Source organism: Tauraco erythrolophus, chromosome 8, assembly GCF_009769465.1.
Source record: "Tauraco erythrolophus isolate bTauEry1 chromosome 8, bTauEry1.pri, whole genome shotgun sequence".
Taxonomy (NCBI): domain Eukaryota; kingdom Metazoa; phylum Chordata; class Aves; order Musophagiformes; family Musophagidae; genus Tauraco; species Tauraco erythrolophus.
In genome coordinates, this window is record NC_141472.1 from 9744831 (window position 1) to 9762692 (window position 17862).

Genomic DNA, 17862 nt, shown 5'->3' on the forward strand with positions numbered 1-17862 from the left:
ACAGAGTTTTGGTAACATATTCTATTCTAGTAAAAATTCTTGAGTTGTGACCTGTCCAGAGGTGTTATCTGGGAGCTGCCTGATGATACAAGGAACAGTGGATCAACACATATTCCCTTCAGCTGTGTGATACCAGCACCTGATCTGGAGATGCACCTGTGTCCTGGGAGACCTCCTGACCAACACAGCATGGAAGGGAGGGTGGGCAGGAAGCACCTCTCAAGTTCCTCTGCTCAGGACAGAATTTGTTTGTTCGTTTGTTTGTTTTCTGGCAAAGACTTCAGAGTAGGATGGTTCTAAAGGTGTATGGATAGAAGACACTCACAGAGACTAGATATTTTGAAGAGCAACAGCTGTTTTTTGGTAAATTGTCATGTCTTTCTGAACAGGCATCATTCTTGGTGACTAAGATGAGAAATTTGCAAAGGAGTCAGATTATAAATTCAGTGGAAAGAATGCCTCCCTAAAGATTGTGTCTCATCAAAAGACAGGTTTTACGGCAGTTTCTGGTCAAAAATGTGACTTGAAAATTTCTTTTAACTTTTCCCTCCATAACCAACACTTGGAAAATGCCTAGAAAATAAATATAATTCAAATTAAAACAGCACTAATTAATACTTCTGTAGCTGAAGGCATACAGGCATCGCAAATCTAGCTTGCCGCTCCAAAGAGAAAGGAGAATCAGAGGCCTGTATCCATTTACCTGCAAACATGGGACTAAGGACTCCTTGGATGCAAACAAACACTAATTTTGAAAAGAAACCCATTATATAGGTAGAAGATGCAATTCCACAGAGAGCAGATTCCATGTGGAAAATTCTTTAAAAGAAACATGCTGTAGAAGAGTGATTGTAGGACGTCCTTCAACTAGTTATCATAAGTTATGATCCTACAAATTAATTTTAAACATTGTGATGTGAAGCATTTATTTGTTTGGGTCAAAATAATCCTTGTCTCAAATCAACTACATTTATTCTATCAGAGCAGTACTTATCTAAAATTTTCTTCAACTTTAGCTGAAGTTCACAATCTGGCCAAAATAATCTTAACTGTTATTGACGAATGCAACGCTGACTAGAGATGCTTTAAATTAGAGAGGGAAAAAAAAAATCCATGTGTACACTACTACAGCTACAACTCTGAAATACAGTAGTAATTGCTGATAATTCTCTACTCTATGGGAGTACTGTGCAATGAAGTTAATCCTTCCGTTTGGATCTGTGGACAGTTTTACTCTGGTGCATAAACTGAATGATCGTAATGGTTTCCCCAATGAAATCTTCAATTTTGTATGAGTTAAAAATATTTGTCTTCTAATAGTATGGTGAAAATATTCCCTTTCTGCTTTAACTTTTGTACGTTTTGTGTTTCTCCAGCTTGAGCTATCGATCGCTACAAGAACGAAACAAAAATTCTGAAGACTTCTAAGGTAGGCTAAGGAAAATTGATTATGATAAAAGTAACTGAACACAGACATTGTGTTAAGGGTTTGTTCTTGTGTTTTCTATCTTTTTTTCTTTTTTTTTTTTTCTTTTAAATAAAAATCCAAGCCCCCTCTGTTCAGTAGCGGTGACTTTCCCAGCCTTCAGTTAGTGTTCCATGCCATAGCTTCATTCAGCACGGTCAAAACACTGATATTGCTGAGCACCTGAAATTCTGTGAGCTGCAAAGAAACCTCTCTGCCCAGTCACTGACCGCAGGGGGTTGGTGCGCCCAGGGTACAGCTCACATCTGCCAGCTGCTGGCACTGCAGGAGGGAGGCAGCAGCCATACAGAAATAAGATCTCTGCAGGATCAGCAATCTGCAGAAGGCCTTTACAATTCCACTTGAAGTGTACATTGCTGCACAAATAGTTAGGAGGCTAATTTAACAGATTTTTGTTCCCTCAGGCTGCTCAGATTATAGTCTAGCTGGATGTGTTTGAGCATTGACTCCAAAAATGACCGTTTTTCTTATGCAGTAAGAATTAAAAAACAAAACTCTTGGAAATTACCCAGGGCTATGCATTTCTTAGTTTATGTATTATTCTATAAATCAAGGTGAAAAATGGATACCTGAAGTGTTCAAAGACCACATTTACTGTTATGTGGGAAAATATTGATGAAATATGATCTGTGTATTTAAGCTTTAAGGGTTTTGGCTTTTCTTTAGTAGTGCCAATCACAAGAATCATAAATAGGGAAGGCTCTTTGCCAGCAGCTTTTCAGTCTGGTTGAAAGAAAACTGGCTAAAAGAAAAATGAAATTTTGATTGCAGGTCAAAGAAGGTTTAAAAAGCTTTTAAACAGACTACTTCCTTAGCATGTCTATTAAAATTATGGTTTGAACTGATAAAAGCTGTTATTAAAACCTGACCAATGGCCATTGCTGCTGAAAAACAATCTTCAAAAACTAAAACTTGATTATTATATCTTTACTTTGTAGTAGATGCTTTCATGGTAGACAGGGTCAACAGCTGACTATTAAATGCTTGGAATGTAATGTCTTAATAAAGAAAAAGTTGATTCTTTAGTTAAAATTTTTGTAATTTTCATTTTTACTCACTATGAGTGATCCTGTGAAGTACTTAATAATCTTACTTCCTGTTAAAATGGATGCTCAGTACATTATTGGATAATGATTTTTATGAGATCAGACCCAACTACAAAAATGATCTTGAGTCAGATTCTGTACCACTCTTAAACAAGAGGAACAACTTTGAGACAAATCTGAGAACAAGATATCTGCAGTAAGCAGAGAGCAAATGTGCTTCAAAAACAAATTATTATTATTATTAGCAATCCCCTCAGTGCAGCTGGATCTGTGGGGTGGCAGGTTTTTTTTTTTCTTCCCCTGATACAGTTAAGCCTTTGCTACATCACCCTATGCAAAAGAGAAGCTTCCCAACTGCTGTTCCTGCAGCTTTTTTCTTGACAAGCAGTTTGTGGAATTTACTGGCCATACTGCCAAGTGATGTGCTTTTGTCCTCTACCCCATCCCATACAGTTTAATGACCTTGTGCATTACAAGTGAGAATTTGGTTTGGTGCTCTTCTGACTCTGACTTCAGAGTTTGTCACTTCCCGAATAACTACATTTCAGCAGTTTATATGGTGATTCACAACATATTCTAGGAATATTCTTTTTAAGATATCTGTGTCCCCATTACCAACATAATGGAAACCATGTACTTCTCAACGTGTGTGTTAAACTCTTCAGTGGAGTCTCTGCTAATAAGTGCTAAAGATTAATTAATTAAAATCTGAAACTTTTTCCATGCTGTACAAACAAACTTTGCATCTCTCACCCCAGGCTGTCTTTAATATAGTATTACTAATAGTGAACACTCAAACTAATATCCACGACTCAAGTGGATTTTAAACTACAAAAAATGAGGAGGAGGTGATAATACTCAAGTACATAACTGTGTGAATTAAAAGCCAGGTTCCTTCAACCCCAAAGTGTTACTCATCCAAATGTCTTGTGCTGTAAGATCCTTGGAAAAGGAAATGCCTCTGCTTGGTTTCATCTTGTGCTGAATAGTACATAAATAATTGCTACGGTTTCTAACAGATGTGACATTGGGTTTGACCAACTGCATAGTGAATCAGCAGTAGAATCAAGGGCAAAATCTAAGTCTGTCCCCGAGATGAACTTGCTGAGCTGCTGCTCTACTTTTACCGCTACCTATTGTGACCAGTGCCTTAAAATGCTGAATTATTTAGCATTAAGCTTACATATATAGTTTTTTAACAGTAAGACACCCCTATACAGAGATATTTTGGACATGGGTGAAAGCAGTCTCTGTTCTAACAATTTTCTACGCACATAGTTGTTCTTGACTTCGAATCTTAAAGCTTCTTACAGCTGGCTAAACCAGGTACGTGGCAACACCCAGTCTGGACACACAAATGATACGCATGGCTACTCACTACTGTCAGCATTAAATATATTCTGAACTTTCCCAATGGACTGGTGAAACCTTTCCATGGTGCTGTGTTACCAGGTGGATTAAGAACATTAGGAAGCTGAGACTACACCAAGGAAACAACGTGGCTGTTAACAGTTTTGAACAAATAATAAATTTTGGCCAACAGGCAAAAACTGTAGCAAGCAGGGAAGTCTCCTCTGGGCTGTTGCTGCATGTACTTTCCTTAACCTCCAGAGAAGCAATGCAACAGTGAGTTTGCGTATTATTAAGTTGGAGAAACATTTCTGGTGTGTGTGCTTACCTGCCCGAACCCCTTCATAGAAGTCATGGCCTCTCTGAAAGACAAAAAAAAACCCATGCTGTAACATGACAGATTTTATTTATCCCATCTTTCCCTATCCCAGTTCTGCTTGAAATGCAAGTTCCCAAGATTCGGTTAAATCCCACTTGTACTGTTATCATCTAGTCCTACTTTCTCTTGACTCACTAAAGAGCTCTATATCCTCTTGCTGAAATGCAGACCCCACTCTTAAAATTGGTCTGTTGAACTGTTGATTGAATCAGTTGAACAGCCAACTTTTATGCAGTGCAAGCCCTCTCTCTGTGTTACATCTCTAGATTTATTTTTCTCTCTGTGTTACATCTCATAGATTTATTTTTTTTTCTAGAGGTTTGCATGATCTAGGGGGCTAAGGTATGCAGGATCAGAAATTCTTCAGAGAAAGGCCAGTCTTCAGGAATTGTGATATATTCTTCATACTTGGAACATAATTTTGCAGTTAAATGGAATCCTGGAAACATCCAGTTATTTTTATAAAGGGAAACATAGCATTTAAATCCCTAAAGATGCTTCACTAGGAACAGAGCAACAATACTAGTTCCAGGAAAGATATGGCAAGGCACTACAACATACCAGAATTACAGAAGTTTTCACTTTTTGTTTAAAGCATTTACTTTAACTATCATAAATCACTTAATCAGATACATAAAAATCTTATTTTAAAATGTGACAAAACTAATACTAAGGATGCCATAGGGAAGCTTTTATGAGGTATTTGTTCAGATAATTCAGTTAGCAACTCTGTTCTACTGAAAGGATCACTTCCTCATATGTTATCCAAGTACTCAGCCATTACTACATATAGTACTAAAATCTCATGTTTTCTTTGCTAAATTTATCACAGCACTCCTGAAAGGCAGTGATGTACAACTATTCCCATCCTGCTGATGGGAATGAGGCACTGAGAGCTAAGTCATTTAAATAGGAAATCTGTTCAAGGACACCAAAGTTTTAAAATTATGATCCAAATACAAAACTTTCTCTATTGTAACATGATTGTGGTTTTCTTAACAAAAGCCCTCTACCGTTCCCATCAGACCATCATCAATGTAGTCTCCTTTGAGCTGCATATAAAGACATGGAACTGGAAAAAAGAAGGTGACAGCCTAACAAACACAAAGACGATACAGGTTTTTATTTTTAATAAACCGTAAGCCCTTGATGTAATGTATATAAAACTTAGTCTCTGACAGATTTGCTACCCCTCTGTGGCTGGAAAGAGACAAAGGGCTCAGCTGCTCGCTTACCATGCATGCTTGGCTCAGTCTGTATTCCATTGTGAGTACGTCTTGTAAGCTCATGGCAGCTCCTTCTCTGAGCTGTCTGAGAGTCATCTTTAAGGACGTAGGTGACATCTTATTAATAGTCTGGGGAAGACATTAACAATTATTTTTATTCTCTTCAACTTAGACACGTTTGTAAGCCTGTCTTTTTTGCATTTTAAACTTCATGAAGTAAATGATGGCACTCTTCTCCCTGAGCTCACTTATGTGATACCTATTCCTCCTGCTGCTTCCCACCACGCTGTCACACTACATGAACTTACTTGCATAAACTTTTATCAGCAAGATCTCTGGAAAGCATGCCATCACTTGTGAAAAGCCTAGAACTCCTAAGGTCATACCATTTATGATCAAATTACTACTAGCCAGAGAATCTAATGCAGCTTGGAAGCCATTTCCAAACAGATTCTTTTGAGAAGTGAAGGCGAGTGTTACAAGCAATTATACTCCATTTTTAAATATAATATATATAGTCAGAATTGCTCTTAGATGTTACTGATATTGTAGCTGATATGACAGCATTTAAGTTTAATTTGCTACACTAGTCAGAGTAGTGCAGCAATAATAGTGAGATTAGCCACAAACTTTAAGTAGTTGCATTACGAGCATCTGCAAAGATTAGACAATATACTAAGAAGAAAACTATGTAAAAAAAAAAGAAAAAAAAAGGAAAAAGAAATCAACCATAAATGCATATTTGCCCAGGTTTCTTGTCTGGGATCAAGAGATACTGCAGTAATTTAGCCCTACATTACTCTGCTGATGGGAAGCCCGGAGGTCTTGCCTGCTTTCTTTTGACAGAGCTACAGGCTATAAATATTATGCAACAGACAGGATCTGTTTAAGGCACACAAACAAATGCTGTAAATCTGGCTCTCACCACTATCCTTCAATTAACAGCATGCCAGTAAACAGGGGGAGGTGGGCAGAGAGACAAAAAACTAGTTAAGAAAACAGAACTGAGCTTTAAAGCTTTCAGGGTTGTGGGGGAAAGGAGCTAAGTCTTATTGTTGCTGATCTTTGTTTCCTTACTCTGAACACGACTTTTCTTCCCCTGTAAGCCCAACTAAAAGCTCTGTATTATTCACAGTACAATAGACGTTTCCTGTTAATTAGGACATTTTTACCACTACTGAAAAGTGGCAGATGGTAAGATTTGCCTCTTTACATTATTTTCATTACAGACATTAGACTCCTTAGCCACAGACTGAAATGGCAGGTTTCCAGTCATCAACATTAATGTTTTTTCTGGCTCCCAATTACTCTTCATCCCTCTCCAGACAGCAGCTGATACAGCAGTGACCCATTTTGCCTAGTTAAGCTGGAAAACATGCAATTGCTACAGAAGCAAGAGGCCGTGCGGTTGTACCTTAAAAGCACTGGTTCTGTCATTCTATCATTTGCGTGTTGACCACTTCGCTCGAGAGAGAAGCTGGTTTAGAAAGAGCTAATGCTGGCTCCAACCATCAACGTTTCTTGAGTTCTGCTAAAGCTCTCTAACAACAAGCTGCCTTCCAGCAGATAAAGAAACCAGCTATACCTCTCATGACATCGCTGTGTAGGTCTCGGATGGATAGCAACTGTTGACTGGACCCCTTATTTCCCATCATGTGCTCTTGCTGGCTTTACCTTTGAACTGGACCTTTTCTCCTTTGAATTTTCCGTGCTGTCATCTAGATTAGAAAGTCTTTGCTCAGACCAGGTGAAACGGTATGCACAGTGCAACCAGATGGTTCCCTAGGTGAAATGGTAATGGCAAATTCTTTCTGGTCAAAGCAAGCACTGAAATGGGGAAGATCTGAAAACAGCACTTAACTAGTCTAGTGCACCCAGCAGCTGCCTTATCTTGGCATATCAATGAGGCTGAAGGTGGAGGAGGCACTGCTATAAATCAAACTGAAGGAAGAGGAACAAGGAAAGAAAATGGGTAGGTGTAATTGCAGAAAAATGAGTCACCAGTATATCTATAAATAAATTCTCTGTACAAAGAGGAGGAGGGGATCGGTGCTGGGGAACAAGCCTGAAAAGGAGATAGGATAGGCTGAAGTGAGGAGTACTAAAATGCAAACAAGTCTTCATAGAAGTATTTGACATCTGTTCTGAGACCATCTTGATTTCAACATAATGATCCTGAAAGCTACAAGCTGAATTTGCAATAGACTCGAATTCCAGTAAGGTACTATCAGAAGGTGACTGTGTTAAGTGGCACTGACTCAGTGGAGTCCCTTACAAGAGTAGCAGCTGGAATAGTGGCTGCATCTTTTCTCTCAAAGGTCCATTAAAGTTTCTGACCTGAGCTGCTCAGTGTCCTTGAGCGAGGCTTTAAGTTAAAACAAACAAAAAAACCCTCTCAGAGCTCCAGTATATCACTTCCCTTGGAATAGATGAAGACACCCATCACTTACTTTCCAAGATATCAAAGCATTTGTTCATCTGCACCGAACAATGGTTCTGGGTGGGCTTCAACAAAATGTGAGTATCTAGCCAAAGTGTCACAGGAAAGCTGCTGCAGGACAGATGTATCACTTAAAACTGCAATTCACTCAGTACCAATGAGGGCTATTGAATCATGAAGTGTCAGTGCTCAGAAGGTGCACTGTCCTGCCAAAAAAAGCTGTGAGAAAGCATCATATGAAGACCAATTCAAGCATTGGATGCTTTTCAGGTTTTGACCCCACATGCTTACTTCATCCAATTAGAAGTGGTACTTCTGTCATTCAGATTAAAGCTTTTTGGCTCATGTAAATCCTGAAAACAAAGTAATGCTATAAAGTAAAAGGTTTTAAAAAATATTTTACTATGAGTTCAAAAACTGTGTTAGTACTCTAGCTTTCTACCTATTTGTAACTGGATTCAAAATGTGATTTAAATCATGAAGCCATTCTCAAGTAGAATTTTAAAAACTTTACATTCTTCTTACTCATGCAAACCACTTTAGTATCAGATGCATGAAAGCCTGCCAAGCAGGCATGTTGTGAAAGTAAAAAGCAGAAGTACTTTTGTACAAGTAGATTGAACAGGACACCTAGGACAGCATGGCTCACAGCATACTTGGATTGTAGCAGTAGTTCCATTTTATTAACACTAAAAGGTATCTGTACATCCAAGGTGTGGATGTGCCAAGGTGTACCTCCAAATTAGGGTATTTGTACTAGACGTTCAGTTAGGGCTTATTCCACCAGCTTACTAATACATATCATAAATATACAGAGAAACAAAGAAAATAAGCTTACACATTGCTGCTACTGAACCCTTCACAGTTTCTATGTTATCGTTTGGATGTGCTGTTGTTCCTGTGCCTGCATGCTAACGTGAAACCTTGGTTTCACAAAGTGACAGGAAACGATCACCTAGGGACGTACTCCTGGTACTGTGACAGCACCGATGATGAAAATTATTTGCTTTACACAAGTCAACGAACTGCTGTCAAGGATAATGCCCAGTAATCTCAGACTGTCACGGTTTTGCTGCATGTTCCCAGCTCTAACCATTCTTTGAACTCTGCTCCTCTGAGCAATGTGACAGCAGGCCCCTGCTCTGTCTGTAGGTGTTGTAAAACACTCAGCTGCCAGGGCGCAAGCTACCGTTCATTCTTCCTCCAGCTACAATTAAGTGTGATTATCATTCTGCTTCCCCAGTAAAACAAAACCTCCAATTAAACTGGCAAGCGTTTCTTGGAGAAAGCCAGGTTTATACCTGAATCCCTTTGTAACTTTTTTTCCCCACAAATGTATTTTTCTTCTTTGTTTTTATGGATCTTTCACAGAAGACGTTAAGTATCTGATCCTAGAAGCTTACTGCTCAGCACAGAATGCGTGTGGCTAGAGGCTTGTCTGAAACTTACCTACTTGTTCACACTAATAAGCCCTGCACCTGCTAGAAAATGGTGGGGTTTCTTTTCCCACAAATTTCTGTGTGGAGAGGAGCAACTTATATTAATACAGTCTCATCTCTTGAACAGAACAGACAATTGTTCAGGAACTTCTGTCAGCTCCAAAGACAGTCATTCATTTACTAATCATATGAAAGAAAACGCTGCTATAAAGTCCTATTAAAGATATGAAATAGAAAACTGAAGCAACAAAAGATCCGGGTTTTTTTTTGTTTGTTTGTTCAGGAATTAAAAAAAAAAAATCAGTTACACAAAATCACAACTTTGAAGTAGATGCCAGTTTTAAGTTCTAAATTAAAAATACGAAACAAATGTAGCCCTCTAAACAACAAGGAACAAGAACTTTTTTTTTTTTTCCTTTAAATAAGGGAGATCTGAGTTACGAGGCTGCAGATGAAGGAAGCAAGTCAAGCAGGTTTGGGTAACGAGAGCAAACGTGGCAGAACAAACTATCTAGTTAACATATTTCAGTAACAAAGTGTTTCCAGGCTCCTGGCATCTTTTTTAGTAGAAAGTGCATTTTGAACAAAGCACCCTTTAAAGGCTATATGCTTCTTTAAAAAGTTCCACTAGGTCTGACTATGCTTTCAAGTGCCATAAAACCGTCTGAAATTAACTTAGGAAAAGCTATATGTAAATAATTAATAATTCTTGATTGTTTTCAACCTCCACTAAAACTAATAAATATCCCTGCAGAATTATATTAAACTTTATAAAATCTACAAATAAAATACTGCCTCGTAAGTCAATATTATAAAGAAATATAAGCCACCAAAAGTGACTGCTATTACCACACTATCAAACTGCCTCAACAGATGTTAACTACTTTCCCTGCCATCTCTAACACAGAGAAAAAGGGAAGAACAGAATCATACAGCTTATATAGTTTGAGGGGAAAACCACGACAGTAGCCTGTGGTAGAATTTGGGTTTACAGACACATTAAATGATTATTCTGGCACTAGCTCACTTGACTACTTTATTCAATGAAACTTGAATACAAGTGGGAAAAAAATTAGCTTTGTGTTTCACTCAATTTTGCTTTTGTAATACATAGGCTAAACTTCTTGCACTGTACTAGGCATACGGGTTGGCACAAAGATAATTTTAAACTTCCTTTTTCCAAAACTGTTGAAGAGTTCCAGTGACAGAACATTAAATCTTTAATTAAAAACTAAAACCAAAAATGTGTCTGTATATCTAGGAGAAGATGCCTAATGTTAATGATACTACATTATAAAATTATATTCTTTCTGCTCAAATGAAAGTCCAAAGATGATGGATATTTTATTTTATTACAAGAGCAGGATTTCTCCTGTAACCTGTAACCAAAGTTAAAACAAAGCTTTTCTTGGAGAAATGCTTGTGTTCTGTCCAATTGTAAGTAATATTTGAATAGCTCCAAGATAAACTTGTACGGGGCACCTAAATACAGATTCTTCCAAGGAAAAAGGGAAAATACACACATTACTTATAAATGAATCTAAGTTGCTTCTTGCTTTTGAGGCTGAAATGTGTAGTATCACTGTACATTTTTTTGAGTAGTGACTATATCCAGCACTCAGAAATGCATTAAAGAGATCAAAAAATACTTTGTGATGATAAATTGCTTGCTTTTTACCCAAATGAGGTATCTGGAATGGAAGAAAATGAACAACATTGTCCTGGCTCTGTTTTAGTCCAACCCTTGGCAATAAAATGAGAAGCTATAAAAGGAACCTTTGTCACTAACAACCCCTTGATCATGGGGAGGGGAAAGGGGAAAGGGATTTTGTTTTTCTACTAGATTACAATTTGAGGCAACATATGACGGCATTCGCATTGTGTGGTTTTACAGAGGAATATTCTTGTCTGAGTAGAACTGCTGCCAATCCCACAGGACTATACGTGGGAACCTGAGGATCTCAGTCCAATGTCCTACTGGTGTTACGTAGTGTTAGTTACATTGATAAGGTGACTACTGTCTCCCTCATGATAAGAAAGAACCAGACTTAAAATCTCTAATGAAAATAACATTGAAGACGTTACCTCTAGCTGCTTCATGGCAAAAGGAGAACCATCTTGCTTTAATTTTTCAACAATTTCTTCCATACTATTTGCTGAAAAAAGACTAAAAGGAAAAAAAAAGTTAAATGAATGAACTGCTTCAGCCTTCCTCTTCCCTGTGAAGTGCTGGTAACACAGAAATTAGAGCGTAACCAGCTGATTTGGCTTTTCTTAGCAATGCTTTCCCTGTTGTTCAGTTTTAAGTAACTTAGTTGACAGGCATTTCCTTTTCCTTTACAAATCTCTAGCATTTCAATAAACCTCACTTACCAACTCTTATATTTATCCAGAAACTTTAATTACTACCATCAGTCTTACCTGTATTTTTATAACACATCAGATCTTTAGCTATTGGCTCCATTCTACCGTTGGTGTCACCATCTTTCGTCTCTGAACTTAGGAACTGCCATCCTTCTTCAAGAGTTTTAGCTGCTTATCACTCTCACTTATTTCTCCTTCCCTTTCCGATACACAGAAGTTCCAAACAATCACACAAATGGCCTTATAGCAATGATTATAAATGCACTACGTAACATTTCCTGTCCAACTGAACACTTACTCTCACAAATCCCTGTCCGATTTCTATGGAAAATGTTCATTTTAATGTGCTGTAGGGTGGTTGCTTAATATAGTGGTGTACAAATGAGGCAAATATGTTCAAGTATTTAATACACTGATGAGTAAAATATTTAATAAGCTTCAGATAAAGCTCCCTAAAGACAAAAACGTTTTAATTACTAACTTGAATGTAATTTCTATCACCTTATCTGAGGAACACTGATACTGTTAACTTAATGTTCTCCATCCAAAAGAATGAAAAAAAGGAGAAAGATTGCTGAATACCTGTTAATCTTCTCCATATGTTCGTCAAGTACAAACTCCTTTTCTTGATCAATTTTGCTCTGTTTAAAAACAAAATGCATATTTTACTTGGTTATTTTAGACAGAAAAGCTTATTGGTACTGAAAAATTTAAATTAATTGAGTTACAGAATAATCATAACATCATAAATGAACATTTAATATTCATAAGACACTGACTTTTAAAGGAATTACAATTTTGCAGTGTTTATAAATTAGCTTGTCACTATATCTTGTGAACGTTAAAGATGTCACCTCATAATGCAGTGCTTGCTCTGAGCTACTATGTATGCATATTTGACTGGGTGGTTATCTTGTACACAAGTAATCATGATTATTCTATCAATGTTTCTATCAATTACACTAAGAAAGCCAGTGTAGATAAAGCTACTCAAAAACCTAAGAATGTTTTTTTTAAAAAAGTTTGATTTTCTTAAAAAATATAGAGGCATGTATATATGTATTTTTTTAAAAAAAGACAAAGCAAAAAAAAAGCATTTCTCTTCCTTATCTTCCTTATCCTCTGTCATTCTACAAAATTTTATTTAGAAAATTACAGAGTGTGAAAGATCTGTTGGGCTTATGTGGAAAGGCTGTCAAATGTTTCAGCTCTTCTGGCATTAAGGGGTTTAGGCCATCAGCAGATGTTTCAGTAACAGCAGCTGAAGCTGAGAAAGGTTCCCTGTCATTTCAGCTCTGATAACTAAAAATACAGTTTCCTTTTCTAGTCAGTGTCATCTTGTAAAGCAGTATGCTGCAACATATAATCACTCCTATTTCATAGCTTTCTATTTTGTCAGAATAATCAGTACTACTATGTAAATTAGCTCATCCCATTTATTTTTCTAATTAATCTTTACATACGAACTCAGTAATGCCAAAATAGACATAAGAAGAGTAGACACTGCTCGTTTTAAAGCCAAACAACTGGGGACTAATGCTCAGATTGACTGAATTCATTGAATCCTGATTTGACTCCAGAAGTTTCCTTGCTTTTGACATAAAATTACAATGCACATCAAAACAGCTGAAAGAGCTACTGAATAAACTGACTGTGAAGCAAAAACCTTTTATTTTCATGCCCATTGTTACAGGGGGCTAATACAAACACTAATTATGTATTATCAATACAGTTACATTCACCTTCAAAATCACAACAGAGAGCTATGGGTTTGTCTACTGGGAAAAGAGCACTCCCCTCCCCCCTGGAAAGATTGCTTTAAGACCTCAGATGCTTTCCCTACAACATATCTGCACTCTGCTAATACTTACCCTGTTGGTAACTGCTGTGCTTATTCACAGTATTTCAATTGCCTCAAGGTTACAAACATAAAATATTTGAGAAATTAAAGGAACAACTTGAGCCTTTAAATTCAGGCTTCAAATCTGGACTGCAGATGGTCAAAATAATGCTAAAATTTACATCAGATGCATCAAGCTAGCAAAATATTTCTTCAGGTCGATAAAGTTTCTGGGATGGAAATAAAATATCCACTTCCAAGTGAGCAGCACAGCATTAAATAACTGGTGCTATAACTTCTGCAGCCTCTGGGTTAGGACAGTAGTTCTACTCCTGTTGTTTGTGTTTGTCAGAATCCCTGAATTTCAGGCTAACTCCCCAGACTGCACTTGCCATCATGTACAACTCCCAGTCTGCTAGTGGCTATCTGTTTTGCCTTCTGCAAAGCATGCTAGAAATCCAAGAATAACACAGGGAAAATTAATGATCACGCTACTGGCTGGAAACTTACTTAGACACATAGAAAGAGAGAGCAAGCTGATGACAACAGGAATTTGAGGGTTATCCAAGATGAATAAAAAGTGAAGAAAGACTTTTCAATTTTACCTTTGACCACTGTAGGCATTAGGGCTACAAATTATTATTTTATAAAGTGGAAAGAGTTTGGAAACTCATTTTATTTTAACCATTAAACAAATGATCAGTAGCATGAATTAAAAAGAATCTGTTTTTACATTATGTTTAAAATTTCTGTTTGATTTCAGTAACTAATCATATTACCTTCACATGGTAAGAGTTCAGTAAGTCTGCAATATTTTCTTTTGAAGGAGATTTCAGTGCTATCAGGTCTTTCTCTAAGGCAGGTAGCTATTAAAAATAAGATTTAATTAAAAGTCAGTAAACCAAAATGTACTACTTGGATCATTACTGCTATGGTAATAGTACGATATAGTATATATGTATATAAACACCTCCCCCAACTTTCAGACAGATCTTAAAGAGGTACCAAGTAAACAATCCAAGGAGCCAGAGTTCACTTTTCATTGTTGAACCATCTGGATTTCATTAGGCCTGCAGTGATCAGGAAAGAATTTGGCTTCCCAAGCAGACCCCCCAGTGCAGTGCTACAGCTGCAGCAGGTAAAGCCAGTCTACAACAGTCCGAGGGGAAAGAGCAGGAGCCTGGCAACCATGCTATGCTCAAAATAGTTATCTAACCAGCTCCAGCAGTGCAGACGTAATGTCAGTCGTGAGTCTTTACACAGAGAAGGAAAGCAAGTTACTGCTTCTCCTTCACTTAGGTCCATGCAAGTTACTGAAACATCATGACTCTGACTTTATCAAATATACTAATTTTTACACTTTCTTACAGCCACTGTAAGAAACAAACAGGATATCTGTTAAGGAGACTGATAAAGAACACATTAATGGGGTGTTACCTAGATTAGAAACTTTGCAGTTGTATAAAAAATTGGATTAGATGATCTCTAAGGTCCCTTCCAGCCTATGTCATTCTAAAAAATCTCTAATTTCAGACACTGTTGTCTAAACTGGACAATTCTTCAAGCGACATCAGTTATGCTTAGTAAATCATGCCCTTCAACAGCAGAATCATGAAGACAGCAACATTTGCTCCCTCTTCCAAGCAAAGCTGTCCCTAGCTGGCAAGGGCTTGACAACAGCTTGAGAATATTTTCCGGTGCCCATTCACAGTGCGTGGCCAGCTAATAAAATTGCGCTTCTGCGGACACTTGAGTTGGTGAAAGTATCCTGGTGTGCTACACAACTCAGATCTCTGGCTGTAGGCTGTGCCCTGGCTAGCACTGCTTAGCAGCTTACCTTTTCCGATTCTACAAAATGTGTCGCGATGCCAGCTTTTAGCACATCTCTTCCTTTCAGCCTAAATCCTGTTAGGGCAAGGTAATAGCCAATCTTTCCTGGTAGTCTTGGCAAGAAATATCCTCCACCTACGTCAGGAAAAAGGCCTGTAATAAACAAAATAAAACAAAACAAAAAAGTGAAGGGAGAAGAACTTGTCCTAATCACGCCTGTAACTTCATAGCTATTTCTTCTTGTCTCACTTTCATCTCTCTGACTTAGGCGTGGCTCTCTTGCCCAAGTCTCTCCCTGACTTGGTTCGACATTTTTCTGTCATCAGAACCTTTCTTAAAAGCAAAATCTTGACTACCTTCCAAATTGTATCCTTTCCACTGGTACATAATTTACAGACGTATACCAGACAATAGTGTTCCTTCTGTTTGCCAACAACTTGAGACGTTTTTAGATGCCCGAAGAATCAAATGTACTCTCAGCAAAATCCAGAAGCGACACAAAGAAATGTGAGATAATTGTGCAAACTCCAACCAGATGCTGCTTTTTCTTGGAAATCTTTTATTATGATAAAAATATCAACCAACGATGAAGTGCCTCTTGCACAGCTACTTTTGAGCAAGTTTTTTGGCTGAGACTTAGTTAATGGATCAACAGTATTTCCAGGGTTTTCCTGAAGGTGGAGGCACAAAATGTTGACCTAATACCTGGCTCTTTGACAGGACTATGGTTAACCTGCAACTAAAAAAAATTATAAAACTTCCCAGTTTAGTGAGTGATGTTGGGTTTTTTTAAGTCTTCAAGTAGGGTAATTTTTTTTTTAAAAAATAAAGCTGTGAATAAAATGTAGAAGATTTTTTTAAAGTTGTCATTGAAACATATACAGCTACATTTTTCAAAGTTTAAATTTAAAATCATCACTTTGACAATGTCTACCTTATTCTGTTGCATACATTAATCACCTACAAAATAAATTCAAACACTTTTCGTAACTTTTAACTTAAGAGAACTTAAGCTTAACTGTATATATCTCAGAAATCAAAATGGAAAGAAACAGATGTGCAGTTACTACCTCAAAATAGTCACCAATGGTGCACTCATGAAACTGCAAGTCTTTTGAAGAAATTAAAGGTGTGGTGTTTTGTTTTGGTTTTGTTTTTTCACTTTGAAAGGACGAATGAAGGAGAATACAAATGAGCAATAAGAAATTCAGAAAACACTTGCCAAAGCAGAAAGATGAACTGGGAAGATTAAGATGTACATAAGGAGTTTAAGTGGTGTTCTGATAGAAGGTGGTAATTTTTCACTCACAAATAATTGCTTTCAGTCACAAAAGAGTCAATGAATGTATTACAGAAAGACTCTATTTACGAGTATTTTAAGATGTGGGAAATTGGTGGTCCCTAAATATTCCTTCCCCTTGGATGGAATCAAAGGGAGGTTTCTTTCAGACAGCTACTCTTCAGTGTTTTCTCAATAAACTCTAGAAGTTCCTCACTGCCTTATGTTCTTACTTATCCTTCAGCTTCTCCTCTGGCTCCCTCTTGGTCCTCCCTTAGTTCTGCTCCCTCAGAGTTGTTTTTAGGAGCCATTTCTCATCACTTATAGTTGTAATATTCTATTTCCATTCCCACTGACGTGTATGGGAATGGAAATAGAATCCCACTGATTTATTCCTCATCCCACAGGCTACTGAGACATACAGCTCTTCTCCTGAAATGATGAATGTCTTGTTGGCACCCTTTAAAAGCCCTGAAATGTATTAATCCCAACTCATCACTTCCCTTCTTTTTCATCTGTACTCACTTTCTGAATAGTCTGCTCTGCATTTTACCTCCTTAGTTTGAGCCATCATAACGTTGATGCCAAGACTGTCATTTAGTTTTATATTTCTATTCATCTGCCTCTCCTTGGATTTCCTATTACTGAAAAAAAATTTCCTCATTTCAAAATGAAACTTCTCTTACAAATGCCCTCCAAAGCAAAAAAGGCAATTACATTATTCTACCCATCCAGCAGGGCTGCAACTACAACAACTTTTTCCTCTTTGCTGTAATTAAAATATTGATGCTGAAGGACTATTCTCCCCATGCTCCAGTAAGTTTCCAGAGGAAAAGCCATCTTCAGGTTGGGATCTATAGGGCCCTTCCACATGGCTGTACACAGGGAAATTAATTCTAAATAAACTGTGAAGTTGATTGGCGAAAGTTGCTTTAGAAGTTAATATGAATTAAGGTCTCTAATTATTAAGGAATTTACAAAGAGGGTTAGTGAAGGTGTAACTAATCCACTTTAAACTTACTTGGTTCCATAAACATAGTTCACTACAGCTTCTACTGTATCCTTTTCAAGGTCTCTGTCTACCTTTCTTCTTATAATTTTACTCCTCTTTTCCTTGTTCTACATATTCCTCTTAATTCTCTCAATAATGCTTCCTATATGTTTCTGTTTGCTACTGTGTTTC

General features: G+C 37.4%; 1 protein-coding gene across 1 annotated transcript in view; it reads right to left on the reverse strand.

The window, feature by feature from the left end:
- HIBCH (3-hydroxyisobutyryl-CoA hydrolase) overlaps positions 1–17862 on the reverse strand; it is a 44792-nt gene that overhangs the window by 337 nt on the left and 26593 nt on the right. The window contains exons 8-13 of the mRNA XM_086615575.1: positions 15408–15553; positions 14350–14436; positions 12313–12371; positions 11452–11533; positions 5497–5616; positions 4211–4244 (exon numbers count right to left, since the gene is read on the reverse strand). Coding sequence (XP_086471701.1) covers positions 4211–4244; positions 5497–5616; positions 11452–11533; positions 12313–12371; positions 14350–14436; positions 15408–15553 — 528 coding nt within the window. The remainder of the gene's footprint in view (positions 1–4210; positions 4245–5496; positions 5617–11451; positions 11534–12312; positions 12372–14349; positions 14437–15407; positions 15554–17862) is intronic.